The following is a 27,807-nucleotide window of genomic DNA, read 5'->3' as shown; positions in this document are numbered from 1 at the left end:
AAGCATATATAATAAAGATCAGGACTAAAGCTATTTTAAAATGTTGTATTTTTTTATATATATATCTTTTACTTATAGTTAAATAAAAATATTTTCATTTTTGGACGTTTACTCGCCGCTGCAACCATCAATCCACCCAAACGAGCAAGGCGCGAACACTCCTCCCAGTCGCAGGGGGCGCTGGAGACAATTCCATAGCCATCTTTTGTGGCGCTGTTTCTGTATCGCATTTCCTGTGCGTAGCAGCGGCAATGCAAGTGATTTTGGGGGAATTTGATATATCTTTTTCTGAAAAAGTAAAGAATTTGGCGGAGTTTCTACATACATATTCTGGCTAAGTGGTTCGCTGGAACAGAAATTAAACATGGATATCCCCAGTCCTCCCGAAGGTGAGCCGTACACCACAGCTATTTTAAATTTCGATTCAACGTAAGCGAGCACCCATGCTATCTGCTACATAGCTAACAAAACCATTGGATTTAGCATGTTGATTAAGGTCACCGATCAGAAGTGAATGAATGTTTAACCGGGCTCTGTGTGTAATCATTGCACCAACTAACGTGGAAAATGGTGTAGAAATAATCCAGTAATAGAGAGTAAACGCTAGTTGTTCTAACTTTTCACGGCTGCTGGCTTTTAAGAAAAAGAACCCCCATAGAAAGAAGATCCCTTATAGATATTTTTGTGCTACAGCAGCACGATTAAGAGTAAAATTAAAGCCAACTGATTTAATAATACTATGTAGGAATATAGAAATAATTCATGCTTACCCAACCTCATTTCTAGATATTTCTGTTTCAGAAGAAATTCATTATTTTCTAAATCTGTTTTATTTGATTTTTTTAAAAGAACTTCAGTCACTATTATTTCTGTCTATTTCAGTGTCTCTGTTCTGTGGTTTTTACAACAACATTTTTCACTGTATTTATGTCTGTTTTTTTTGTACAGATCAGGAGCTTCGAAATGTGATTGACAAGCTGGCCCAGTTTGTTGCCCGAAATGGCCCAGAGTTTGAGAAGATGACGATGGAAAAACAGAAGGACAACCATAAGTTCTCCTTCCTTTTTGGGGGCGAATACTTCAGCTACTACAAGTACAAACTTGCTATGGAACAACAGCAACGTATGTAGTTAAACTGACACATCACAATAAAAACAGAATTTTCACATAGAGGTCAATTTAGTATTGGAATATTAAGTTCATTTGATGTTCAGTACTTTGGATTTCTTACTCTAATAGAAATATTCAAACTAAAAAAAATGTAATAAAAAACAGTTTTTACAGATAAAAGCGGAAACCCCCCCCCCAACCCAGTACATGCACCAGATATGTTGGCAGAATTATTTACTTTTCTGTTTTGGGGTGAAACTGTTAATTGAACAGTCCAACATTGTATTGGTAATGTGAATCTGTTTTTGGCATGGATTTTTTTCCTTTTGATTAAAGGCTTTCAGACTGCCTTTATATCATCACCTGGCAACAGTAGTCCTTCTGCTCGCAGCCTTCGTCAGCTGCAGAGTCAGTTCTCTAGCTCACAGAAAATCTCCCCAAAAGCAGAACAAGGATATCAGTCAGTAAATGCACTAAAGACAGTAGACTTGGAATCTCACTACAGGATAAAAGGTGTCCAAATGACACTTTGGTCTGGCTTAATAGCAACCGGGCAAATCTGTAGAAGGAACTGTTGCAGCTAAATTTGAAAATACAAATCTTTAAATTTAGAATCTCTTCAATAATCAAAGACACATTGGTGGTGTCCAAAGAATCATTTTCATATCTGACATTTGGGTAGGAGGATTAGCAGATGAAGCACTGTTTTGTAGTATCTTACAGTGCGCTGTCTACACATACAGCTTTTCCGGCAGTCTTCAAGGAGACATCAGTGAATTATAATGTAAATAGCTAAGTGGGCATTGTAGCAAGTTTGCCACTACAGGAACCCCTCTATATGTACCTTGCATACAGTGTCTTTGTTCGGTGTTTCTCTCTTTATTTACGCACATACAACGAGTTTCAAAATTCTGTCACTCTCCATGCTTTTAGGAGGTTGAGGTGGTATACTTGTGTGGCACCAATCCTGTGTCCACCCCACTTCACAATCTATGTCCCCCACTCACCACATGGCCATAAAGGGTCCTTGCTAGTTGGCGAGTAATTTTGAATTGCAAATGGGAAGTAATACGTGTATTTTACCTCCCAGTTTGAGCTGTCTGAGTCTAGTGCCTCTGTTGTACAGGTGCTGCTGACATTCCTTTTATCACTCAGCCGTAAAAGGCTGATAGGGTTTCTTGTCACCCTGTTAAGGTCAGAGGTCAAATCTTCTGAAAATCTTGTGAATGCGATACCGCAAGAGGGAAGTCACCTAGGATTTTCAAATTGATACCACAGGTGCATCTAGTAAAAATGAATGCCATAACTTGAGAACAAGATGACATAGGATTTTGAAACTGATACCACAGGTATGTCTGTTAGAACTGGTTCAGGTTTGGTGTTTTTGTTATTGTTGTGTAGGACAACAAAATAACAACATTTTGGCAACCCCTGAACATGCAAAATATTCAAAAAAATGTGCAAAATGGCAAATATTTAAAAGTACACATGAAGAATAAAAAAATAAATAGAATAAAAGAATACAAAATACGTACAAGGTCATAAAACGTATGTGCAAAAATAAGAACATTATGAAAATTTAGTAATGACTTTACAAGTTGTATGTGCAAGTTTCACAGTATAGCAAATGTAGTGCTATTACACAGAAGTTGTAATAGGAAGGCTAGCAATCATGTGTGGACTGTGTGTATATGTGTAGCAGCATTTGAGTATAGTTGATGTACATAGGATCAAGTTCTGTTCTTCTTGACTGTCTGAAATCCACCACAATCTCCTTGGCTTTGCCGCTGTGTAGTATGAGTTTGTTGATGGGGCACCAGGCGATTAGGCTCTACACTTTTTCTCTATCTGCAGTCTTGTTGTTAATGGAGATCAGGCCAGTGACTGTGTGTCGTCCGCAAACTTGATGATGGTGTTTGTTGTGTTTGAAGGTTGACAGTCATGGTTGAACAGGTCTTACAGAACAGGGCTCAGCTCACATCCCTTTGGTACATTGAGGGTGGAGGATGCGCGTTTGCCCATCCTGGCAGTCTGGGGATAGTTGGTTAAGAAATACAGGGTCCACCTAAAGATGGTCGGGCTGAGACGGTTTGGGAGTTTGGACACCAGTTTGCGGGGACACCGGTATTAAAAGCAGAACTGAAGTCCAGGAAGAGCATTCTACAGTACCTGCCTGGTTTGTTGAAGTGCTCTAAGGTGGTATAGAGTGTAAGGCTGATGGCTTCCTCTGTTGACTCTGGTCCAGAGTGGCTGTGATCACTTAATGTGAGCCACAATCAGTCTTTCAAAGCATTTTGCTATCATCAGGTTAAGTGTAATTGAATGATAGTCATTTAGGCTGCTCTTAGTTCTTTGTTTTGGAATGGGCACAATGGTTGTAGTTTTGAGGCATGTTGGTGCACTCCCAGAAATCGAAGAGAGGTTAAAGATGTTTGTGAAAACCTCTGCAAGGTGGTCAGTGCAGGTCTGCAGAACACACTCCAGAACACCATCAGGTTCTGTAGCCTTTCTGGGTTTAATTCTGTGCAATAACACTCCTAATGTCATTTCTTTCCAAGACAGTTCAGGCTGGGCTGGTAGGGGATGGAGGTCGATTTCGCTTGCATCATTGTACCTGCTGAAATGGGCAAAAACGATGCTTCAGTCAGGGAAGGATTACTGCTTACTTTGAGGGTTTTTCTTTGATAGTCTGTCAAATGTTGTGTGGCTTGCCACATATTATCTGAGTTGTTTTTGTTGAAACTGTCCTGAATCTGTAATTGTTCTTTGAAGGCTCAGTGCTGTGTTTGAGATTTGCTTTTGCTAGGCTATAAGATGCCGCATCCTGGGCTTTGTAAGCAACATCCCTGATTTTAAGCAGCTCTCTGGCCTCTTTATTGACCCAGGGTTTCTGATTTCAGAACACTTTGATTAGTTTCAATGTGATGACCAGGGCAGTGCAGAAGTTGATGTAGGATAGAACAAATAATTTGTACACTTCTAAGTGTACTCCAGTCTGTTTATTCAAAGCAATCTTGAAGTAGACAAGGTCTTAATCATTCTGTTGGTTGGTTTAGTTCTGCAAATGAGGGGTTTGTAGGTCAGTACCATTAGCAAGGAGAGATGATCAGAGTATAGTTGATGTACTATACATCAATTATACACTGACCACCCGGGGTCTCCTGAGAAGGCTCTGCAGGATCAGTGTTGGACAGAACCCAGGTGACTCTGTCTGTCATGAGCACACCCTCCCAACATTGTCCTACCAGTTTATTAAACCTCAGCCAGTCCGTCCCTAAGAATCAAGGGTTGCACAAGGCAGGCTGTTTGTAAACTGGAAGCAGCGCCCATAACTGCTGCGACCTGAAGAAAAAGAGCAGGGACAAAGCTTCTTCCTCAGAGCAGGGACTGGAAGGCTTCCAGCCGGTTACATACTTTTATTTATATTTTAAAATCTAATAAGAAATATCACTGAAATATTACTTTTCAAAAGAAGTCAAAATAGTAATTGTACTAACTATGCACAAATTAAATCTTTAGTTTACTTAAAAAGCTGTAAAAATATATGAAACTTCCCACATGCAGCTTCAGCAATGCTGCTTTAGAGAACCTTCTCATATTCTTCCGTGAGGAGCAATCCAGTCACGTCCTTATTGTGAGGACAGCAGTTCTTTGAGCAAAATGGAAATATTTTCTTGGCATAGATACGGATCTTTACAAAGAAGTGAACTTAATATGAGAGTAAATTACATTATTTACTGTCCTACAGTTGGCTTTGATTACTTAAGCATAGTCACCTAATCAGCAGCCTGATACTAAAAGCAGAGTGTTGTGCAGTTTTGCATGGTGTTCTTCTGTCAGTTGTGTGATACCACTGAAATGCATTAAAGTTTGCCTTTCTCCACTTAGATCCCTCTACCCACGATGGGGAGGAGTATAAATCTAAAGGTATTTATTTAAAATCAGAATTTTCAGATAAATTTCAAAATTCTATTTGGAAAGTCACATTTTGTTATGCACTTTTTTGCCAGATGCCACAACATTGTGCTTTAAAATACTTTGGTTTGTTTTCATTTTGCATGTTCACATTTTTTGCTTTTTCAGTGAATTTCTCTTGGCCATACCTTCTTAATGATCTTGATTAAAATGGGCTTAATCCTCCATCTTGAAGCAGGTTTGATTACATGCACAGATACAAAGACACAGACTCAGGGTGTTGTTTATTCTGTTTGTCTGTAACATGCTTCTGCTCAGGGCAGCTATAGAATAAGGGCTGCACAATTTTAAAAATGTCAGTATTGGTTAAACTATTTTCTGCATTATTTTCCTAATTCTTGGAAAAGTCTTGGCCCAGATCAGCTTGTTTATTTCTTGGTACTCAAATTCGTACTACAGTCAGTACTATAGTATTACAGATATTATTGGCAAGTGGCATCAGAAGCTAAATGTTAAGCTAAAACAAAGTTGTTGTTGTTATTTATTATTATTATTGTCAGTTCAAATGCTGTAATAAAATAATTCCCAAATATGGGATGAATACAGTTTTATTTATCCAGTAATACAAATGTAATCCTCCTGTAATTACTGAAAAGTTTAGGATTATGTTCTGAACATTTTATGTTATTAAGTGATAACATTTACTGGGCTTTGTTTCACCTTTTTCTATAAAATGAATTTTACTGCATTAATATGTCTGTGAAGTCATCCATGTTATCGTGGCTAAGATGGATGTGAGCATATGTTCTAAATATTGCATATACCTTGCAGTATTGATACTACCTTTCCAAATATACATGCTGTCAAATAATTTGTCAAATAATTTGACACTAATGCATCCTCTGCCATCAAGCATTCAGGCTTTTGAACTGACTGCTGCTGACCTCTGAGCGGTTTTCTACTTTGCCTTGGCCCATTTTAAGTGAGCTTTGGTCCTGAGAAGACAGCAGTGTTTCTAGATCATGTTCATATGTGGCTACTTTTCATGAGAGAGCTTTAACCTGCATTTGTTGAGGGGACTATGAGCTGTGTTCTCACACAGTGATTTCTGGAAGTGTTCCTGAGCCCATGCACAGATTTCCGTCATAGAACCATGCCTGGTTTTATTGTAGTATTTGAAGGTAGTGGGCATCCAATATTGATTTCCAACCTTGTCCCTTGTGCACAGCGATTTCTCCAGATTCTCTGGAATTTTTTAAACAATATTATGTACTTAAGTCTTCAGAAAAAAAAATGTGAAATTGTTCCTCAGTTTTTAGACAGTTTTTTGCACATTGGTGAAACTCTGCCAATTTTTACTTCTGTTGTAGATGCCATCAAATTTAAAATTAGCAAATATTTTTCTTAGGGTGATGTGGCTCAGCAGGTATAGCGGGTTGTCTACCAATCAGAAGCTTGGTGGTTCACTCCTCGGCTTCCCCATTCTGCATGTTTACGTATTTTTGGACAAGCTATTGAAACCCTAGTTGTGTGTGAATGTTAGACAAGGTTAGTGAAAGAAAAAAAGCACTGCTGTGAATATGTTTGACATTAGGTGAATGGGACTTGTAGTAAAAAGCTCACAGTAAAAAAAAAAAAGCTAAATAAGTACTGTCCATTTACCTTTTAAAAGGGTGTTCTCAGTTTAAGCATCTGTGTTCTGTTGAGAATAAAGCAAGGGTTTAAGAGATTTGCAAATATTGCATTCTGTCTTAAAATTCACAGTGTCCATACATTCTAGGAATTAAGTTTGTGTTCTCAATTCTTGGTACAACACAAATGTATTTTCATTTAATTGAGCAGCCCAGCCTCAGTTTGTGGAGATGCCAACAGGTTACCTCAGCACACCAGTTGTTTCTGCAGCAATCAGCAGTACCAGGAGGGGATGTGTTGATACTGATTGCATGTCTTAAATTGTGTTCACTCCTCTACTTGGAACATTTCATCTGCTTGCTGTATGTAGGCCATGTTTTATTTCTTCCTCAGAAAACCATATTGGCAGATTAGCAGTATTTTTTTCTCTTCATGATTTCTTAATTATGTTCATGGCCATCATGTTGTCATCAGCAGCAGCTATACAAAAGAAACACTTAGTCTTAAGGACTGAACATTCAATCCTGTTTTTTGCTTGTTTGTTTGTTTGTGCAGAAGTATACAACCCTGGTGCAAAAGATGTGGTTGATATCCCCCCTCCACCGATGCCGATGATTGCTCCACCTCTAATACCTCCACCCTCTGCGCCCGCTATAGATGAGCTCATTCAACAGAGCCAGTGGAATCTGCAGCAGCAGGAGCAGCATCTGCACACGCTCAGACAGGTAAAGTGGAAAAAATGGAATGAAAGAAGCATATCCTTCCCTCCAGGAACATTCATTCCCGTGTACTGGTTGTTGATGAACGTTTTTGTTTTGAAGTCTGTCTTTGCTGAATGTTTCAGTTTTCTGGAGTTGACAGGAGAATTTTTTTGTGAGGGCAAGACAAATTCTTTTCTGCACATATAACTTCTTTACAGAAGAGTAACTCTCTCTGCTAACAAAACTGGGATCCACTCTTGAATGCTTGGAGAGAAATTAAGTAGTTATCACTCCATGCATTAAACAAAATAATAATGAAGAGCATGTGATACAAGGAATAAACACGCTGGAGAGATTATATCTCTCGGCTGGTCTGGGAACGCCTTGGTGTTCCTTCAGCTGGGGGAGGTGGCCGGGGAGAGGGAGGTCTGGGTTTGGGTGGATGTGATACAAGTGGCTGAGGGGACATCACAAGACCAGTGTTGACCAATAAATTTTCTAATGCTTTCTCAATGTAGGAACAGGTCACTGCAGCCATTACTTTAGCTATGGAGCAGCAGACCCAAAAGCTGCTGCTGGAAACGCAGTTGGACATAACAGAATTTGACAACCTGCTTCAACCCATTATAGACACCTGCACCAAAGATGCCATCTCGGTAAGGACATAATGATAGGATTTTCTATGAATCAGGGCCACACAGGAAATCATTCCTCCCTTTGGCTTTGTCTTTGTACAATTCCTTCATGTAAAGAGTTATTATAATTAGAGCTATTTACATTTCACTTTTGTTTTTCTTCCTCAGGCTGGTAAGAACTGGATGTTCAATAATGCCAAGACCCCACAGCACTGTGAACTGATGACATCACATCTACGCAACCGCATCACTGCTGATACAGCTCATTTTGAGCTGCGCCTACACCTAATCTACTTAACAAATGACGTTCTTCATCACTGGTACCCACACTTAAATACACTCATGAATCCATGTAGTTTACTTGTGTACTTAATCCATGAGAAAACGAATAATAGAGTAGCATTATAAGTAATCTGAAAGTGGGTAAAATCAATTTTCCTCACTGCCTTTCTCTTTCCAGTTTTTTTAAATTTTCTTTTTCCTCCCCATGGAAAAGTTTCCATTCTTACAGTAGTCTAGCCTAGAAGTAATAAATACATGAAGTAGTTTTTCAGCACCAGACAGAATTTGTTCTAGTTTTAGAGATATTGCACAAATGGAAGAAAGCAGTCCTACATATTAGTTTAATATTGCATATCCTGGTCAAAAATGACTCCAAGATTCCTCACAGTGTTACTGGAGGCCAAGGTAATGCGATCCAGAGTAAGAATCTGGTTGGAGACCATATCTCTAGGAATTTTAGGGCTGAGTACATTAACATCAGTTTTATCTGAATTTAGATGCAGAAAATTAGAGGCCATCCAGGTCTTTATGTCTTTAAGACGTTCCTAATTGGTGTGTGTTATCTGGCTTCATGGATAGATAAAGTTGGGTGTCATGTGCATAGCAGTGAAAATGTATGCTATGCCTTCTGTTGATACTGCCTAAGGGAAGCATGTATAATGTAAACACAATTGGTCCTGGCATCATTAGCACTGAACACCATAATTGACCTTCGTATGTGAAGAGGACTCTACATTTACATGAACAAATTTGAGTCTGTTAGATATATAGAATGCAAACCACTGCAGCACAGTACCTTTAATGCCTGCAGTATGCTCTAATAGCTAGACAATGTTATGGTCAACAGTATTAAACGCTGTGCTGAGGTCTAGCAGGACAAGCACAGAGAGGAGTCCACTGTCAGAGGCCATAAGAAGATCATTTGTAACCTTCATTAAAGCTGTTTCTATGTGATTAGCTCTGAAACCTGCCTGACACGCTTCAAATAAGCCACAGTTTTGCGTGGCTCTTCTGGTCCTCCATAGTTTAAAGTGTATGGGAACAGCTTGAAACAGGTAATATGTCAGAATAGTGGAGATATTTTTTTCCATGTTCCAGTTAGACAGGTTTTTTTCATAATTTTTTTGTTTTTCATAATTTTTTAAAGAATAACTGAGGTACCAAACTGTGAGAGAATTCTAATAATTAGACTCTTAGTTATGTAGCAATAACTATACCTTCTTTCACATTACCTGTCCATACAAAGTTACTACAGTAGCGCTAGAGGCAGAAAAATGTGTATCAAAATCACACGTTGAAGAAGCAGAAACTTTGTCAAGTGGCACACTGTGTATGAATTGGTTTTAAAGTTTTATCCAATATTGAAAATGTGAACTTGTTGGTCTCTGTAAGGTGTACCTTGCTAGTACCACGTTTGACTGTTTTATATTTCACAGGAATATTGCAGATGGGGCTGATGAGTGAAGCTCACTCAGCCCATTAACTGACCTTAGCATTCAGTGTTCTGATGGCATAGGGGATAAAAGCTGTTTCTAAGCCTGGCTGTCCTGGGCTTTATGTTGAACAGGTGAGAAAAGTGGTTAGTGGTTCATGACAGGTCCCCAGGAACTTAAAGAAGGACACTCGCTGATTACAGTCCCCGTTGATGTGGAGAGCAACATGTTTTAATTGCTGAAGTCAATCGCTATCTCCTTAGTTTTGATGGTGTTGAGCAGAAGGTTGTGTTCTGCTCAACACCATCCTGCCAGTTTTTTTACCCCGCTCCCTGTACGCAGTCTTGTCCCCTCTGCTGATGAGGCCAATAACTGTTGAATTGGAGAAGGGAGGTGTGCAGGACAGGGCTCAGCACACAGCTTTGGCCCACGCTGTGGGTCAGCATGCAGGAGCCAGGCATTGCTCATTTATTGTAGTATTGTAATGGATTATGTGCCTCAATGTTTTGTTTGTGATTCTTTTAATGTTTTACACAGCCAGCGGAAGCAGCAGAAGGATTTGTTGGCAGCTCTGCAGAAAGTTGTTGTTCCAATCTACTGCACAAGCTTTCTAGCTGTAGAGGAAGAAAAACAGCAGAAGATCACCAGGGTAAATACAGGCACATATTTTCCAAGTCTAACACACTAACTGGTTTTTCTTTGCTATAGCAGCTTCAGCTATGAATATTCATTTATATCAGTTTATTAGTAGCTTAGACCTGGTGATTAAAAGGAAGTTTTTTCTCCTTTCCATTTATTGAACGGGAAAAAGGTTTCTGTTTCTGACATTCCTTCTCCCTTCAGTTGTTGCAGCTTTGGGAGAAAAATGGGTACTTTGATGAGGAGACCATTCAACAGCTCCAGAATCCAGCACTGGGCCTTGGCCAGTACCAGGTGAGTGGAACATGTCTTAACAATCAGATTTTAGAGTTGGACCCAAATATTTCACTTTCAGGATTTTTGTTGTGTAAGTATTGGGCACTATGGTGTTGCAGTGGTTACCACTGTTGCTTCACAGTAAGGTCTCTGCCACAGACTGTTGATCTGTCCAGCTTGTAGCCCTCCTCTCGCCTTATTGGAGCTGGGTTAGGCTCCAGGCCACTGTGAAGGAAGACAATGCCAGGCGTGCTCCTAGTCACCCATATGCCTTTTTCTTAGACAGTGTTTCCTTTAACACGAAAAACAGATGTTTATTTTTCTGTTTTCTATCCAGCAATTCATTTCTCATGAACAATGATGATCCTCAACATTATTGTTGGGTCAGCTTAACACAGAAATGTGGTCTTTGTCAAAAAACATGTAATCTTATAATATATCCTAACTTTTAAAAATACATATGACTCTTAAAATGTAAAGCTGAATATTTAAAAAAACTGAAAACAGTTGATCTAGAATAGTGTAGACTATAGAATACTGTAGGGTAGCTGAATATCTGGTAGTGTCCGAGTTAGGGGTGGGGGATATGTTGAATATACTCTATGTATCACAAGGTTTTTCACGTACGATGGTTAAAATGGCTCTCTCATAACCATTGAATATAAATTGCTATGGCAGTATTAAGCTGTCTCCGTGTAATTCACTGTGAGTTTTTTTTATCCCACATGCCGTGAATGCATGAAACTTTTCTACCTGGGACACTGCGCTAGGCATGTGTGTTTTTATACTACCAGATGGGGGAAAAATATGGTGATAGCGGGAGTTTCAGATGAGCGAGGGAATGAGACTATAACTGAAGAGGAGTTAGATGAGCTAGTTCCAAAGAGACACAGCACTGGATCAATAATCTGGCAGTGGTTTGGATGTCATAAGGATGTCAAACAAAATGCCGTAATTTGCAAAAGATGCCGTAAAGCTATTGCCGCAAAAGGTAGCAGTACCACAAACTTATTTCACCACCTGAAAAATCATCCACTGCAAATTGAAGAATGTTTTCAACTCTGCATGTCAGCACCTCCCCACACGCCAGAGAAAATGTTAAACCAGCCATAAAGAAAAAGTGCTGTCAGAGTTCTACATATCAGCAAGAGAAAATATGTCCCAGCAGCTAATAAACGTGACCTTCTTCCCACCAACTACGGCTCTATGGACCAGCAGCAATCGCTGGAATCTGTCAGAAAGTAGTCAGGTGTGCATCACCACGGATAACAGAAGTAACATAATCAAAACAATATATATGTATCTATCTATATATCAATCTAGGTGTGTGTGTGTGTGCGTGCGTGCACGTATGTGGATATATGTATATATATGTTTTTCCTCATATTACCCGGCCCCATTCATTACTTTTTTCTATTTTTCCCATGATAGACTTTACCTGGTATTCTGTTGTTTCTTTCAGGCGTCCCTGATAACAGAATATGCTGCAGTGGTGCAGCCAGTCCAGTTGGCCTTCCAGCAGCAGATCCAGGCATTGAAGACTCAGCATGATGAGTTTGTTGCTAGTCTGAAGCAGCAACACCAGTCACAACCGCAGTCTGCCCCTGTAGGACAGCTAGCTGCCCCAGCTGAACCGGAAAAGCCCCCCCCTATGACTACGCAAGCTGGTGAGTGGAGAAACACTCAACCAAAGCAGAGGCACAGCCTCATGCATGAGATTGTGTCAACTGCTATTACAGTTGGGGAAATAATTATTTGATCCCCTGCTGAATTTGTGAGTTTGGTCACTTGCAAAGAAATTAACAGTCTGTAATTTTTATGGTAGTTTAATTTTAATGGAAAGAGACAGATTATCAACCAACAATACAGAAAAAACACATAAATACATAAAAGTTATGAGCTGATTTTCAGTATTTGATCCTGTTGTGGAAATTTAGTGCATTAAATAAAAGAGGTTATACTGCTGGAGTTGTCTTGTGAGCAGTTTATTCTAACAAGTACTTACAGCCACCAAACAAAGGATCCAGCAGGGGAGAGATGCAGGGGTCTGATTCCTGCTCAGCATTTCTCTATCTAAACATGGCGTGAACTAATCATTAGATTCAGGTGTGTTGACCCAGGGGGATATCTAAGACCTGCAGGACACCGGCCCTTGAGGCCTGGAGTTGCCCACACCTGAGATAGACTTTGCGTCTCTAAAAGCAACATTTCCATGCCTGGGCTGCCTTGCACCTCTGCATGTCAGTCCGTTTCAATTGATGCCTGTGGGACTATCAGCCAATGAAACAATAGACACATTTCTGTGTTTTTGTAGATGAATATTTCACACTTTAAGGCTGCCTGTTTATTTAAGGGAGATGACCAATACAATATAATCACAGATGATAGATTAAATAGATTTTAGGTAGATGCTTATGCATTCTTAAAGTCTTATATGTTGAATTGAACTGAGTATGTCATGTGTTCAGAGCCCCTCCCAGTCAGTGCTGTTCTCCATGCCCGTGTTACTGTACATGACGTTTTAGCACAAACACTTTAAAGGTGATAATTTAGGACTTCAGCAATAATACAGACAGCAATGTAGTTAAACCTGACCAAGTCCATGTATGTTTGTTTTATGATGTCTCTTTTTTGTGTTCAGGAGATGTAAAGCTTCCCATGTCAGGTCCTCCTCCGGGAGAGTTTGATGGATCTTCATCCAGACCACCAGACCCCAGCAACCCTAGTGGTCCCTCAGATATACCCCCTACAAAGCCTGCCTGGTATGACCCTCAGCATATGAGCCCCTGGAACCCCAACCAGCCGGTAAAGACCTTTTTGTGTGTGTTTCTTGTGTGTGTGTGTGTGTGTGTGTGTGTGTGTGAGTGAAAGATACAGAAGGAGAGTGCATATTTGCTGGATATTCTCAACTACAGTGGTGTGAAAAGCTCTTCCTGATTTCCTCTTTTTTTATGTTTATCACACTTAAATGTTTCAGATCATCAAACATTTGAATATTAGACAAAGATAACACAAGTAAACACAAAATGCAGTTTGTAAATAAAGGTGTTTATTATTAATGGGAAAACAATTAAAACCTACATTGCCCTGTAGCTGGAGAGGCAGTTAGGACAGAGGGGATTTTACTTAAGAACGTGCAAGAAAGAGCCAGGTAGGAGCTAACAACTATCTACTGAAACGTAAAAAAGTCTTCCAGGGGTGTACAGTGCAATGAAAAAACTATCTGTGCGCTTAATTATTTTGTATACGTAGTACTCATGTGACAGCTTTGCAAGCCACTTTGTTATTTTCTGAAGCCGTGGTACGTCACAATGTGACAGAGTTGTAGTCTGTTGTTATAACATGTTGTTATCGTATCGTTATCGTATCATAGTCCAAATGGTCCAGGGTAAGAAGCTGTTTGTGAGTCTGGAGGTGTGGGAGCAGAATGAACCTTTTGGGATTTACTTTCCTGATTTCCTTGCGCATACATCGAGACTGTTAGCTGGTACCAAGTGGCTATTTTGAAGAATCTAAAATATAAAACATGTTTTCAGTTATTTCACACATTTTAGTTTACTACATAATTCCATATGTGTTCATTCAATAGTTTTGATCGCTTCAGTGAGAATCTACAATGTAAATAGTCATGAAAATAAAGAAAAACCATTAAATGAGAAGGTGTGTCCAAACTTTGACTGGTAGTGTAGTTCTCCATACAGTTTTTAGCTATTCTGTACAGCCAACAGCCTGACCCTTCTCCATGTCCCTGTAATTCACTGTGTCACAACTCAACATTGCATCTATTTAGCTTGCAGTTATTATTCTTTTATCCAGTTACAGTCCACTACCCACTACGTCAATGATAACAGGTGCCTAATGCGGCTATTAACTAAGTGACAACAGTTAAAACAGCTGATTTGATCATATTTGCTGGCCAGGTAAACATTTATAATAAATGTTTAATACTTCAGGAAAATGGTCAAAGAAAAAGTCTCGTCTGACTTTTTGAACTGCAGCATTGAGCTAAGGTAAGAATATGAAATAGAAGTCGGTCCCACTGGCCTCACTTGAGCTGACCAATCCTGGGTCACTGTGGATGACGGCTACAGGGGAAAAATATTCTTCTGACAGAATGGATGTGTCATTGTGGGCTTTTTAACTAATAATTCCCATCATTAATGCTGAAGTGTAGCATTAATGATTAGTGTAGCCATTAATTTAGTGTAGCCACACTAAATTGTCGCCCTGGCCTTGGCCATCTAGTGACATGTCTCTTAATCATCACAGTTCCTCCTTGGCAAGCTCAGGTCGTGGTCACATCCTTTCTGTCTTGGCTCTTCCCCAGCCTCCTTTTGATCCAAACCAGCCACCACCACCTTGCCCTCCTTGGAACAGCCATGAGGGGATGTGGAATGATCAGCGGGACCCAGGAAACTGGAGTGGAGGTCCTGGTAGAGAAGGAGGTCCTTGGAGTGGTCCAGGTGGATCTGAGCACGCTCCTCCATCTTGGAACTCGTACGACCAGCAACCACCATGGGGAAATCAGCCGGACCAGCCTCCCTGGGGTCAGAGGGAGCCACCATTTCCTCCACGCATGCAGGCATGTGGGAGAACATTTCTGTGGCTTTACTTCCTCTGCTATTTACTTTGCATTTACAACTTACATTTACACTGCATCCTTTTCTGAATTTGACTTAAATTTCTTTTGTTGTAGAAAAGATGCTAGAGCTTCTTACGTACATGAATAATTGTGGTGTTTCACTTGCATTTTTACAGAGGCCGCCCCATTTCAGAGGACCTTTCCCTCCTCACCAGCAGCCACCTCCTTTCAACCAGCCCCCTCCGCCCCCACACGGCTTTGGACGTTTTCCTCCTCGCTTTATGCAGGAAGACTTTTCTCCCAGACATCACTATGACAGACCACCCTATACACCACATCGATTTGACTATGCTCAAGGAGAATATCCTGGAGGTTAGCGGAGGACCCAGAGTCATAGATCAGAGGAGATGCATGTTTCTGCGCCTTTTCATTTTCAGGTGTATTTTAACAATCTCCACATATGTTTGACAGATATGCCGGGTCCTCCTCCCCACCACCATCCCAATCAGAGGCTTCCTCCACCAGGTTTGGGAGCTGATCATCCTCCCTGGGGTGGAGGCCAGCACCCGGAATTTGGCCCACCGCCACATGGTTTTAATGGCCATTCACCTCACATGCGTCATCGCCAGCATCCAGTGCAAGATGATCCCAGTCTGGTGCCAAATGTGCCCTACTTTGACCTGCCAGCTGGTCTCATGGCTCCGCTTGTTAAAGTAAGTCCTCTGCTTCTCATTGTAGGACAGGGGAATGAAAATAAATACAAATGTAAAAAAACTAAACAAAACTGTAAAAACTGTAAAAACTGCTACCGTTATGGTTCAAGTAATGCACTTCTTATATAGTGCTTTTCTACTGTTTTACTATTTTCTCCCAGTCACACACATTCATACAAGTGTAATTTTGTTTTCATACACCACACAAAAACAGGCACCGTGGTGGTTTTTTAGAATTTTAGCATGGACCTTGTACTGAAGTAGTATCTAGAATAGACACATTTAGCCCCAATAAAGTTTGCATGTCTTATGGTCTTCCTTTTACTGTCAACTGTACAGCTCGAGGACTGTGACTATAAACCTCTGGACCCTAAGGACATTCGGTTACCTCCACCTATGCCACCCAGCGATCGCCTGCTAGCTGCTGTGGAAGCTTTCTACAGCCCTCCATCTCATGATCGGCCTAGGAATAGGTACGGTTAAACTTAATTTCATAATAGAATTTAAAAATATAAATAAATGAATAGGTGATTCAGTTTAACTCTTATTTATTTATATAAAGCACCAAATCATAACAGGAGTCACCTCAAAGCACTATATAATGCTGGGTAAAGACCATAAAATAATAAAGAGAAAACTCCAACAGTCAGATGACCCTGTCTGAATGTTGGCGTTTTCTCTTGAAAAGCACTTAGTGTCAGTGGAAAGGGGAAAGTTAAGGATAACTGGTGAGAATTGCAGAGTGCTGTATAAAAACATAAAAAGTAAAAGTAAAAAGTGGTAAGTGAAGAAGAAATGCTTAGTAAAGAACTACCTGATAATAACCAATTACAATAGTCAAGCCTAGAAGAAATAAATGTCATCTGACCTCATGGGTAGATAAAACTGGTTACCTTCTGAATACCAATAAAATGTATGCTGCCTATTAATAATGCTGCCTAAGGGAAGCATTTATAATATAATACTAAAACAGTTGGGTCACATGACTGCTTTTTAAGTAATGGCTTCTTACCTCTACCTTAAAGGCCTAAAAGCTAAATAATAGAAATAGATTGATCATCCTTAAGATTGAAGCGTTATGTAATGGTAGAACTTGTATGAAAAGTCTTGTAGGGACGGTCACTAGTTTTGAAAGTAGCTGTAAATAATGTCTGTAAGATGGCTATGACTAATTTTTTCTCCAGTGGTTAAACATTTGTGAAGAAGATCATAAAGTCATTACAGTTGGTGTAAACAAGGTCTCTTTGTCAGCCAGGCTATGGTGCTAAAAAGAAATGTAGGGTAGTTCGTATTTTGTTCAGTCAGTAATTGTAAGTAACATTTATTAGCCTTACGGAAACTAAATTAGTGAGACATTTCCTCTCCAGCTTACGGGTTATCTGCTTTAACTTCCTAAGACCTGAACTCTTTCATGGCATGCATTTTTAATTTCTCTTTGCTATTTGGGCTGATTGGGCAAAATTTAGTATTGTGGTTTAGACAACCCAAAATGTGATGTTCACACATGTGGAGGTTAAGGTGTGTATTTGTGAATTATACCAATTATACCTGGTCAAGTGTTCCGCAACCAGGACACTGTTCCTCCTGTATGAGGGATTCGACTAGCGGACAAACTCTCCTTTCCACTAACCTGGGATAGACTTAAAAGTCTGAGAAGTGTGATCCCCTATAGTTGGAGCACACCCTCGGGTCCCACTTAGTCTTTTGTAGCTGTTTATCTGCAGAAATTGCTGTAGAAACTGGGTGAAGTACTGCTACTTTGTTTAAAATTTGCAGTGAATAGTGATTACATATATTTGTTGTTGGTTTCTCATTCAGTGAAGGCTGGGAGCAGAACGGCCTGTATGAATTCTTCAGGGCTAAGATGAGAGCCAGAAGGAAAAAGGATCAGGAGAAACGTAACAGGTGAGTAATCATGTCAACAGGTGTCATTATTCACGTCACATCTTTATAATACAGAAAGAAGAAATAAAATAATGTTTATTGCTTCTTCCTTTAGTTGTACAGCACTTTGGTCAATGATTGTTGTTTTTAAATGTGCTTAATAAAGTGAATTGTCTTTTTAAAAGGAGGATGTCATGCTTTTCAAAGTATTAAACAGTTAAACCCAGAACTTTGCATGTTCTGATAGTTTAATCATTTCTCCAATGATGACTGGTTCTAGTGGTCGTGGAGGCAGCCGCTCCAGGAGTCGCTCTCGCAGCCGAGGGAGGTCTTCGTCTGGCTCCAGCTCTCACTCCTCAAAGTCCTCCAGGTCACGCTCCCGTTCATCTCGTTCCCGCTCCCACAGCCGCTCTCGCTCCTACTCACGATCCAGGTCTGTATCCACACATCAAAGCATGGTACCTTCAGTCGTGATTTGTTAGATCCTGCGGAGTCTCATTCACAAGCTATGAAATGCACTCTAGTTCCACCAGTTCTTGATTTTCTATCGTGTTTGCTTACCCCAGCTCCCATGGTCATTTTGTTTAATAATCCGCGTGATCATTTACAATCAAACATTACCGCGGAATGAAAGTGGAATTTTTTCACATAATCACACCAGGAACTTGTTTAGTTGGACTAAAGACCTGTAAATACAGCAGATCCTGTGACAATGGCTGCTTGATATTATATTTCTATTAGGTTTACACAGTGAAGCGATAATGACTCTGCATAATGCGTGTACATGGAAGTCTTTGTGTATCAATAATTCAATGCATCTCTGACTGAATAGGTTTTTTTTTTGTAATTGAAGTCTCTTATCTAAAAATGATGCTGTTGGGTATAATGAATGTGTTTTGGGTTTTGAGTGCTGAATATGACTGAAGTGTGATTCATGTTACCTAATTTGTGTTCAACCAAACTCTTTAGGTCCAGGAGTAGATCCAGGTCATCTCGTAGTCACTCTCGCTCCAGGTCTCGATCCCGCTCACATTCACCCACCAAGCGACGGCGTGGCCCAAAATCCCGGAGCTCCTCCCCTCCGTGAGTTTCTTCACTACTTTCATCATATGCTTTGCTAAAAAAAACTTTGTCCTGTAGTGTAATGATGAATTTCTCTCGTGCTTTCTGTAGTTCCACAGCAGTGCTGGGCGCAACTTCTTCAAAATTACCTGCAGACACCAGGTTAGGGGAGGAGAACAAAGGTCATCAGCTACTGATGAAGATGGGTACGCTCTAATTATTATGATTTACATTTTATTTTATTTTATAAATCCAGTAAGGATGTTTGAAGAATGATATTTTTAATTTGGATATTTTGTGAAGCGACCTAAAATGACTTCCTGTCTACTGTAGGTTGGAGTGGCTCAGGGGGCTTGGGGGCTAAAGAACAGGGCATCCAGGACCCCATTAAAGGAGGCGATATCAGGGATAAATGGGACCAGTACAAAGGTGTGGGGGTCTCACTGGATGACCCTTACGAGAACTATCGCAGGAATAAAAGTTACAACTTTGTAGCTCGCATGAAGGCAAGAGAAGAAGGTACATCAAATCTTTTATTCAGGAATTACTCACAAAAATAAATTGGGTTGTCCCTTATCTAACTCCTCCTTTTCTGCTTGTTTTTCTTTCTTGGTCAGTCAATCGGGAACCCCAGGACGCCCCTTCAACTGACTGATGCAGTCAAATTGTGTGAAACAACACTCTCCTCCTCACCACCGCCACCACAGATCTAACTTTTTTTAATTTTAGTTTGTTTTCCACCCAGGATTTGTCACTAGTCCTAAAGGTCCAAACTAAAGGAGAACACTATGCATTTTTAAGCGTGTCTAAGAGTGCAAAGAGCTTTTGCTGCCTCTAAGTCAAGTTTGTCCAAGCAGAACATCTACAGTGTGTAGATGTGACAATTGACGCTAACAATGCCAACATCACAGGAGTCAGCTAAAACGTTTTTGTTCAGCTTGGACCCTCGAATAACTATCTGTTTAATTTTATTATATTTGACTTCCAGTGTTTCATGTAAGTGTTCATAATTCTACAGACTGAAAACAGAGGTCTCAGTCACACTCAACATTTAGGAGCTAGGACATAATATAAGTGAATAATGTGTATTAAAGCAGTGCTTTTCTTTCACTTGCGGTGGATTGTCAAAATAATTCTTTAATAAATAACAAAAGCAGTGCTTTTTTCATAAATTATTCCGGCTCTTTTTGTGGAGGAATTTGTCTTAAAGAAAACTGCTTACTGTGGAAGGTGTCAAAAGTCTCAGAAGAGTGGGTTCTGAAAATAAGATGTGGCCAGATCACTATTTGTAAAACAGAAATGTCATATGTGAGAACTGTGCGTTTAAGGCAAAAGTAGAAGAAAGGTATGGTTGCTCTTCTTGTGAATCTTCTTTTTAAGCAGCTTATTATTGTGACGTTTTATTTTTCAGGTAATGACTTCTCTTTAGATATGTCTTTTAGTTGTAGTGTTAAAATGAAGCTCAACAATTCCCCTGTATTTTTATCCACAAGCACACTGTAGAGACATGATCTAAATAAACAATTCTAACAGCTCACAATGGGCCTTTTCTTTCTGTTTGCACGATCAATAATCACACTGTCCTGCTGGCTTGGCCATCTCCAAATGGTCACCAGGATGCAGTGTGTAATCTTTTTTTTCTGGCAATTTTTAATTCAATCAAAAGTGTAACTGATAGGTAATGAAATCTTCAAATTATATGATCCTAAGATTCTGCATTACTAGTTGTAAAAGTCAGTCTTTATTATTTTTGACCTAGCACAGCATTCTTACTGAAACCCATAATTGTGCCTTTTCCATCATATTGCCAAATGCAATATTTCTGGACCCTTTTAAATTCATAGCTCTTTGATGAACACTATATTCAGTATATACTGTATTCTTTCATGGATGCTACTCAGATGGTTTTGTATTTACACTCAAACTTGCCTAAGAAAAATATTTGATACACGATTGTCTCATATGATATAAAGTCCAAGTGTTGACATTTTAAACTCAGAAAGGCAAAGATCAGCTTTACAGAGACAGCATAATTTTCTCTTAAAAGGCCTTTTTGAGCAGAAAAAGTATTGTAATAATCTGAGATTTTGGATTTTGTTGAACCTGAAGAGGAATATATAAGGCTCAGTCTGCAGCGACAGCCTGGCAGAGGATTAGAGATTTTGTGTGGCTTGAAAACAAGAGGTTTACCCAGCAGTACTTGTATATGAATGAGCAGAAGTGTTCATTAAATGAAATTAAGTTTATTGGGACTTTATATTGTAATAGGCTATAAAGAGTAATATGAACTAGGGCTGTGAGATATGACCAAAATCTCATATCCTGATATAAGACATCTATCGTCTGATAACGATATAAATCACAAAAATTTACATTTCCTAACATTTTCTGTAAATTCTGTGAATCTCGGGCAGCTCGACTTGTGTGAAGTCTTTCCAGCTGGGCGTCGTGTACTTAGAGTCCCGAGTTTTAATCGATGCATGAAACTATACATTTTAGACATAAGTTGTAACGGCCGCCATTTTCTTTGTGAGTATTTATTACACGGCGTGCTGCGGGGAAAAGCCTGTTCTAACGTTTGAATCTAAGGTTTATTTTTTAGCACCTGGTGGCTCTTTTTAGCTTCTCGTCCATACAAAAAATCTGCCTACTCTTTCACGTAATTCAGTTTATTTTGAAAAGTCTCAACAGGATCTTGAGCTTTATTGTGAAAGGCTTATGTGGAAAATAAACAAGCGGACACGCGTTTTACCGTCGTTGTTGCTAACTACAACGCATAAAAACAGTCGCTTGTCCATCTATATTCTCTTATATTAAATATAAGAGAAAGAGAGAACTTTAAGAAAATAATATAGCCACTACAATGACCATCAAAACGATGAAAAAATATTGCCATAAACAGTTTATTTTGCGACACCACGAAACAAACCATAGTGTAAAATGAAATGATAGATGTTTTTATATTGTGATCCCATATATATCGTTATGTCGAACAGCCCTAATATGAACTTATTTAAAACTTACCAGACTGAAAATGTCTGGAGTACACCAACAGATATCTGTGGATGGTAGAGAACTGGATATCAGCTCATCTCACAGCTGCTATCCAGGTTAGATGCCTTCTTTTGCTAACATCCAATACATAAGCTCCCTCACGTTGCTTCCAGGTGGGGAAAGAATAAAAAGTGAGCCAATTTTTACAAGCTTATTTCCTTCCCGATCGTGCGATCTAACATTACAACCCACAACACAGCAAGGCGAACCATTGCTGAGGCTTTCGCTCCTTAAGCCCTTTGTTTGGCCTGCTAAAATGGCGCCCCGGCGGTCACGCCCCCTGCCGTGACATTAGGTTCCAAAGCCCCATAGACAATAACACCAAATTTAAAAAAAAAAAAAAAAGAATGTTACTTTTATGTTATGACATCATCATGATGATGAAAGGCATTTCATATGCCTTTCATCTGTGAATCCTTAAATAGGGGTAAGACTCCCAAACTGTCATGCAGTTTACTTGCAACACTCAAGATTGGAGCATTCAAAGGTACGCCTGAGAAACAGTTGAGTCTTTAACACAGTCAGTTCATCAACACTCCAACATGTCTCAGAGTAATCACGGCAACGCTGGCTTTACTACAATGGACCATCAAAATCCAGAGCCAAATTTGGAAGAAACTCATTTCCAGCTTCCACTCAAGAGAAAGCGAGGCCCGGATTATGTTGCACAGAATTGCAGAAGTGCCGTCAGCTGCTCTCCACCAAGGAAAAAAAGACGAATCTGTGAAGAAAAAACTGTGTTGAAAAGACGATACAGTCAGATTTCAAAAGGCAGCAAAAACAACTCTGACAGCTACTCTCGAGAGAGAAAGAGGATGACAATAGACACTGAGAAAAAAGAAACAGCAGTGACTACAAGCATCCAAATAAGTTGGACGCCAAGGTCTATACAAGACCAAGTTGAGAAAATGGAAGTTACGACCTCGAGTGATGCCAAAACCTCTGACAACACAATGAAATACAACAAGAGGCCAGAGCAAGCAGCAGTGACTCCGAGCATCCAAAAAAGTTGGACGCCAAGGTCTATCCAAGACCAAGTTGAGAAAATGGAAGTTACGACCTCGAGTGATGCCAGAACCTCTGAAAACAAGAGGTCAGAGCAAGCAGCAGTGACTCCGAGCATCCAAAAAAGTTGGACGCCAAGGTCTATCCAAGACCAAGTTGAGAAAATGGAAGTTACGACCTCGAGTGATGCCAGAACCTCTGAAAACAAGAGGCCAGAGCAAGCAGCAGTGACTCCGAACATCCAAAAAAGTTGGACGCCAAGGTCTATCCAAGACCAAGTTGAGAAAATGGAAGTTACGACCTCGAGTGATGCCAAAACCTCTGAAAACAAGAGGCCAGAGCAAGCAGCAGTGACTCCAAGCATCCAAAAAAGTTGGACGCCAAGGTCTATCCAAGACCAAGTTGAGAAAATGGAAGTTACGACCTCGAGTGATGCCAGAACCTCTGAAAACAAGAGGCCAGAGCACGCAGCAGTGACACAGAGCATCCCCAAAAGTTGTTCGCCAAGGTCTATCCATCTCCTTGTTAAGAAAATGAACGATATGACCTTGAGTGATACCAGAACCTCTGAAAACAAGAGGCCAGAGGAAGCAGCAGTGACTCCGAGCACCCCCAAAAGTTGTTCGCCAAGGACTATCCATCTCCTTGTTAAGAAAATGAACGATATGACCTTGAGTGATACCAAAACCTCTAAAAACACACCAAAAGACGACAAAAGGCCAGAGCAAGCAGCAGTGACACAGAGCATCTAAAAAAAAGTCCCTGGTCCAGGACTATCCAACTCCAAGGTCAGAAAACAAACGATACGGCCTTGTGATACCAAAACCTCTTCTTTCACAGTCCAGAAAACCACAAGTTGTTCATTTTAGGTAATGTGAACAACATATAGCTAACGTGTGCTCTCATTTTTCTTTTCCTCTGCCTCTCACCCCCCAACCAGTCATGACAGATGGCTGCCCCTTTCTTAGCCTGGTTCTGTCAAAGGTTTCTCCCTTTTTACAAGGGAGTTTTTCCTTTCCACCGTCGCCCAGTGCTTGCTATTAAAGGGGATCATTTGATTGTTGGAGTTGATAGTTTAGAATCTAAACTAAACTAATAAACATCAAACTTCAGGTGAGGGGTTCACATAGTAGAGAGCACTACAAGAATTACAAATAAAAACATGTAATTGGCGGCTAATCAAAATAAAGAAAACAATTAAAAAAAACATCTCTTTCTGCTCTGTTTATTTCTTTAAATGAAAACTTGTACTTTTTGCCATAGAAGAATAAGAATATTAATATGAATATGAACACCAAGGCGTTTCCAGGCCAGCCAAGAGATATAATCTCTCCAGCCTGACTTGGGTCTACCCTGGGGCCAAATGCCTGGTGGCACCTTTGCCTCCATGGGCACCTTAACTCATTACTTTTGATGCAGAGAATGATTTTTATGAACTAATATTAGTAGGCGGAAGCCTTTTACTTCCACTTCTACTTTTACTAATATGCTTTTTTAAGGATCAAGACGTGGGTTTGTTTTTCCAGCTTCATTAACAGTTGCTTTTTCAGAGATCAGATGTCCTCACATCTTCAACAGTAACGCTAATCCATATTGCACAGATAGCAAAATTATCAGCAAAATCATTGATTTTACTTTGGATATTTTGCCAGTAAAACAGTTTTATGTCTCCTGAGGTCTTTTCATTGTTTTATTGCTTTGCTAAAGTAAAAGAAAAAAATCCCTGCCATCCTCATTGTTAGCTAATCATAAATCCATCACTGGATCACACCCAATTGCTAGCACAATAATCATGTTTAAGGTTGTGAGCTGGTGTCTGATTTGCGTTTTCATTAAATAAAAGACATCATCTGCATAAATGAATGCAGAAAAACTTCATCAGAAAACAGAAAACTAAGTGTCTGATGCTAAAATACCACATATGTTCCCTCCTATAACAAAAATTAAAAACTAAGGATTATTTACAGTATCATATTTTTTATCAGATATGTTCTTATTAGTTTGCGTAAGAATTATTAAACTGCATAGTGAGAACCAAAAAAACTGGTTCACTCATACCTTAGACCGATGTTGGTCTATACATATTGCTGTGTAACTAATAGCCCTTTTCCACTGGTACCTACTCAGGTTGGCCCAACATGGTTTTTAGAATAGAATAGGTCTTTTATTGTCATTGTACATGTATGACAAAATTGTGGGTGCTCCACACCAACTGTGTCGGAATAAAAGCAAGAGAAGTATGTTAAAAAATTAGAGAAAGGCACACATTAGATAGCAAAACAGTTGCAAAATGCTGGGAAGAAGGGCAAAGAGAAGACTTGGTCTGTTTGTGTGAGTGATGGGGGATTACTCAGACCATGGCTCAGGCTGGTGACGTGGGTGGGCAGGGGCGGGTTGTGGGGTGATAGTCCAAATGGTCCAGGGCAAGAAGCTGTTTGTGAGTCTGGAGGTGTGGGAGCAGAATGAACCTTTTGGGATTTACTTTCCTGATTTCCTTGCGCATACATCGAGACTGTTAGCTGGTACCAAGTGGCTATTTTGAAGAATCTAAAATATAAAACATGTTTTCAGTTATTTCACACATTTTAGTTTACTACATAATTCCATATGTGTTCATTCAATAGTTTTGATCGCTTCAGTGAGAATCTACAATGTAAATAGTCATGAAAATAAAGAAAAACCATTAAATGAGAAGGTGTGTCCAAACTTTGACTGGTAGTGTAGTTCTCCATACAGTTTTTAGCTATTCTGTACAGCCAACCAGCCTGACCCTTCTCCATGTCCCTGTAATTCACTGTGTCACAACTCAACATTGCATCTATTTAGCTTGCAGTTATTATTCTTTTATCCAACTACAGTCCACTACCCACTACGTCAATGATAACAGGTGCCTAATGTGGCTATTAACTAAGTGACAACAGTTAAAACAGCTAATTTGATCATATTTGCTGGCCAGGTAAACATTTATAATAAATGTTTAATACTTCAGGAAAATGGTCAAAGAAAAAGTCTCTTCTGACTTTTTGAACTGCAGCATTGAGCTAAGGTAAGAATATGAAATAGAAGTTGGTCACACTGGCCTCACTTGAGCTGACCAATCCTGGTTCACTGTGGATGACGGCTACAGGGGAAAAAATTCTTCTGACAGAATGGACGTGTCATTGTGGGCTTTTTAACTAATGATTCCCATCATTAATGCTGAAGAAATACTAGTGTAGCCACACTAAATTGTCGCCCTGGCCTTGGCCATCTAGTGACATGTCTCTTAGTCATCACAGTTCCTCCTTGGCAAGCTCAGGTCGTGGTCACATCCTTTCTGTCTTGGCTCTTCCCCAGCCTCCTTTTGATCCAAACCAGCCACCACCACCTTGCCCTCCTTGGAACAGCCATGAGGGGATGTGGAATGATCAGCGGGACCCAGGAAACTGGAGTGGAGGTCCTGGTAGAGAAGGAGGTCCTTGGAGTGGTCCAGGTGGATCTGAGCACGCTCGTCCATCTTGGAACTCGTACGACCAGCAACCACCATGGGGAAATCAGCCGGACCAGCCTCCCTGGGGTCTGAGGGAGCCACCATTTCCTCCACGCATGCAGGCATGTTGGAGAACATTTCTGTGGTTTTACTTCCTCTGCTATTTACTTTGCATTTACAACTTACATTTACACTGCATCCTTTTCTGAATTTGACTTAAATTTCTTTTGTTGTAGAAAAGATGCTAGAGCTTCTTACGTAGATGAATAATTGTGGTGTTTCACTTGCATTTTTACAGAGGCCGCCCCATTTCAGAGGACCTTTCCCTCCTCACCAGCAGCCACCTCCTTTCAACCAGCCCCCTCCGCCCCCACACGGCTTTGGACGTTTTCCACCTCGCTTTATGCAGGAAGACTTTTCTCCCAGACATCACTATGACAGACCACCCTATACACCACATCGATTTGACTATGCTCAAGGAGAATATCCTGGAGGTTAGCGGAGAGACCCAGAGTCATAGATCAGAGGAGATGCATGTTTCTGCGCCTTTTCATTTTCAGGTGTATTTTAACAATCTCCACATATGTTTGACAGATATGCCGGGTCCTCCTCCCCACCACCATCCCAATCAGAGGCTTCCTCCACCAGGTATGGGAGCTGATCATCCTCCCTGGGGTGGAGGCCAGCACCCGGAATTTGGCCCACCGCCACATGGTTTTAATGGCCATTCACCTCACATGCGTCATCGCCAGCATCCAGTGCAAGATGATCCCAGTCTGGTGCCAAATGTGCCCTACTTTGACCTGCCAGCTGGTCTCATGGCTCCGCTTGTTAAAGTAAGTCCTCTGCTTCTCATTGTAGGACAGGGGAATGAAAATAAATACAAATGTAAAAAAACTAAACAAAACTTGAAAAACTGTCAAAACTGCTACCGTTATGGTTCAAGTAATGCACTTCTTATATAGTGCTTTTCTACTGTTTTACTATTTTCTCCCAGTCACACACATTCATACAAGTGTAATTTTGTTTTCATACACCACACAAAAACAGGCACCGTGGTGGTTTTTAGAATTTTTAGCATGGACCTTGTACTGAAGTAGTATCTAGAATAGACACATTTAGCCCCAATAAAGTTTGCATGTCTTATGGTCTTCCTTTTACTGTCAACTGTACAGCTCGAGGACTGTGACTATAAACCTCTGGACCCTAAGGACATTCGGTTACCTCCACCTATGCCACCCAGCAATCGCCTGCTAGCTGCTGTGGAAGCTTTCTACAGCCCTCCATCTCATGATCGGCCTAGGAATAGGTACGAACACACACTTTTTGTGCAAGACAGTTAAACTTAATTTCATAATAGAATTTAAAAATATAAATAAATGAATAGGTGATTCAGTTTAACTCTTATTTATTTA

General features: G+C 40.2%; 1 protein-coding gene across 2 annotated transcripts; it reads left to right on the top strand.

The window, feature by feature from the left end:
• Positions 1-220: 220 nt before the first annotated feature.
• LOC116320831 (calcium homeostasis endoplasmic reticulum protein) lies at positions 221-20,404 on the top strand. Of its 2 annotated transcripts, XM_039601137.1 has the most exons (20): positions 221-389; positions 949-1,122; positions 4,999-5,037; positions 7,213-7,382; positions 7,877-8,014; positions 8,162-8,313; positions 10,246-10,357; positions 10,552-10,641; positions 12,086-12,290; positions 13,265-13,428; positions 14,951-15,205; positions 15,382-15,577; positions 15,677-15,918; positions 16,258-16,391; positions 17,737-17,823; positions 18,083-18,235; positions 18,772-18,885; positions 18,976-19,070; positions 19,198-19,383; positions 19,482-20,404. In XM_039601137.1, the coding sequence occupies exons 1-20, from the start codon at positions 365-367 to the stop codon at positions 19,517-19,519; spliced, it is 2,769 nt and encodes a 922-aa protein (XP_039457071.1). In that variant the 5' UTR covers positions 221-364; the 3' UTR covers positions 19,520-20,404. The 2 variants fall into 2 exon arrangements, with proteins under 2 accessions (XP_039457071.1, XP_039457073.1); XM_039601139.1 differs by lacking the exon at positions 4,999-5,037.
• The last annotated feature ends 7,403 nt before the right edge of the window (positions 20,405-27,807 follow it).

Source organism: Oreochromis aureus, linkage group 17 (genome assembly GCF_013358895.1).
Source record: "Oreochromis aureus strain Israel breed Guangdong linkage group 17, ZZ_aureus, whole genome shotgun sequence".
Classification (NCBI taxonomy): Eukaryota; Metazoa; Chordata; class Actinopteri; order Cichliformes; family Cichlidae; genus Oreochromis; species Oreochromis aureus.
The sequence above is the reverse complement of the archived record's forward strand: the minus strand, read 5'-3'. Positions and strand labels throughout refer to the sequence as shown.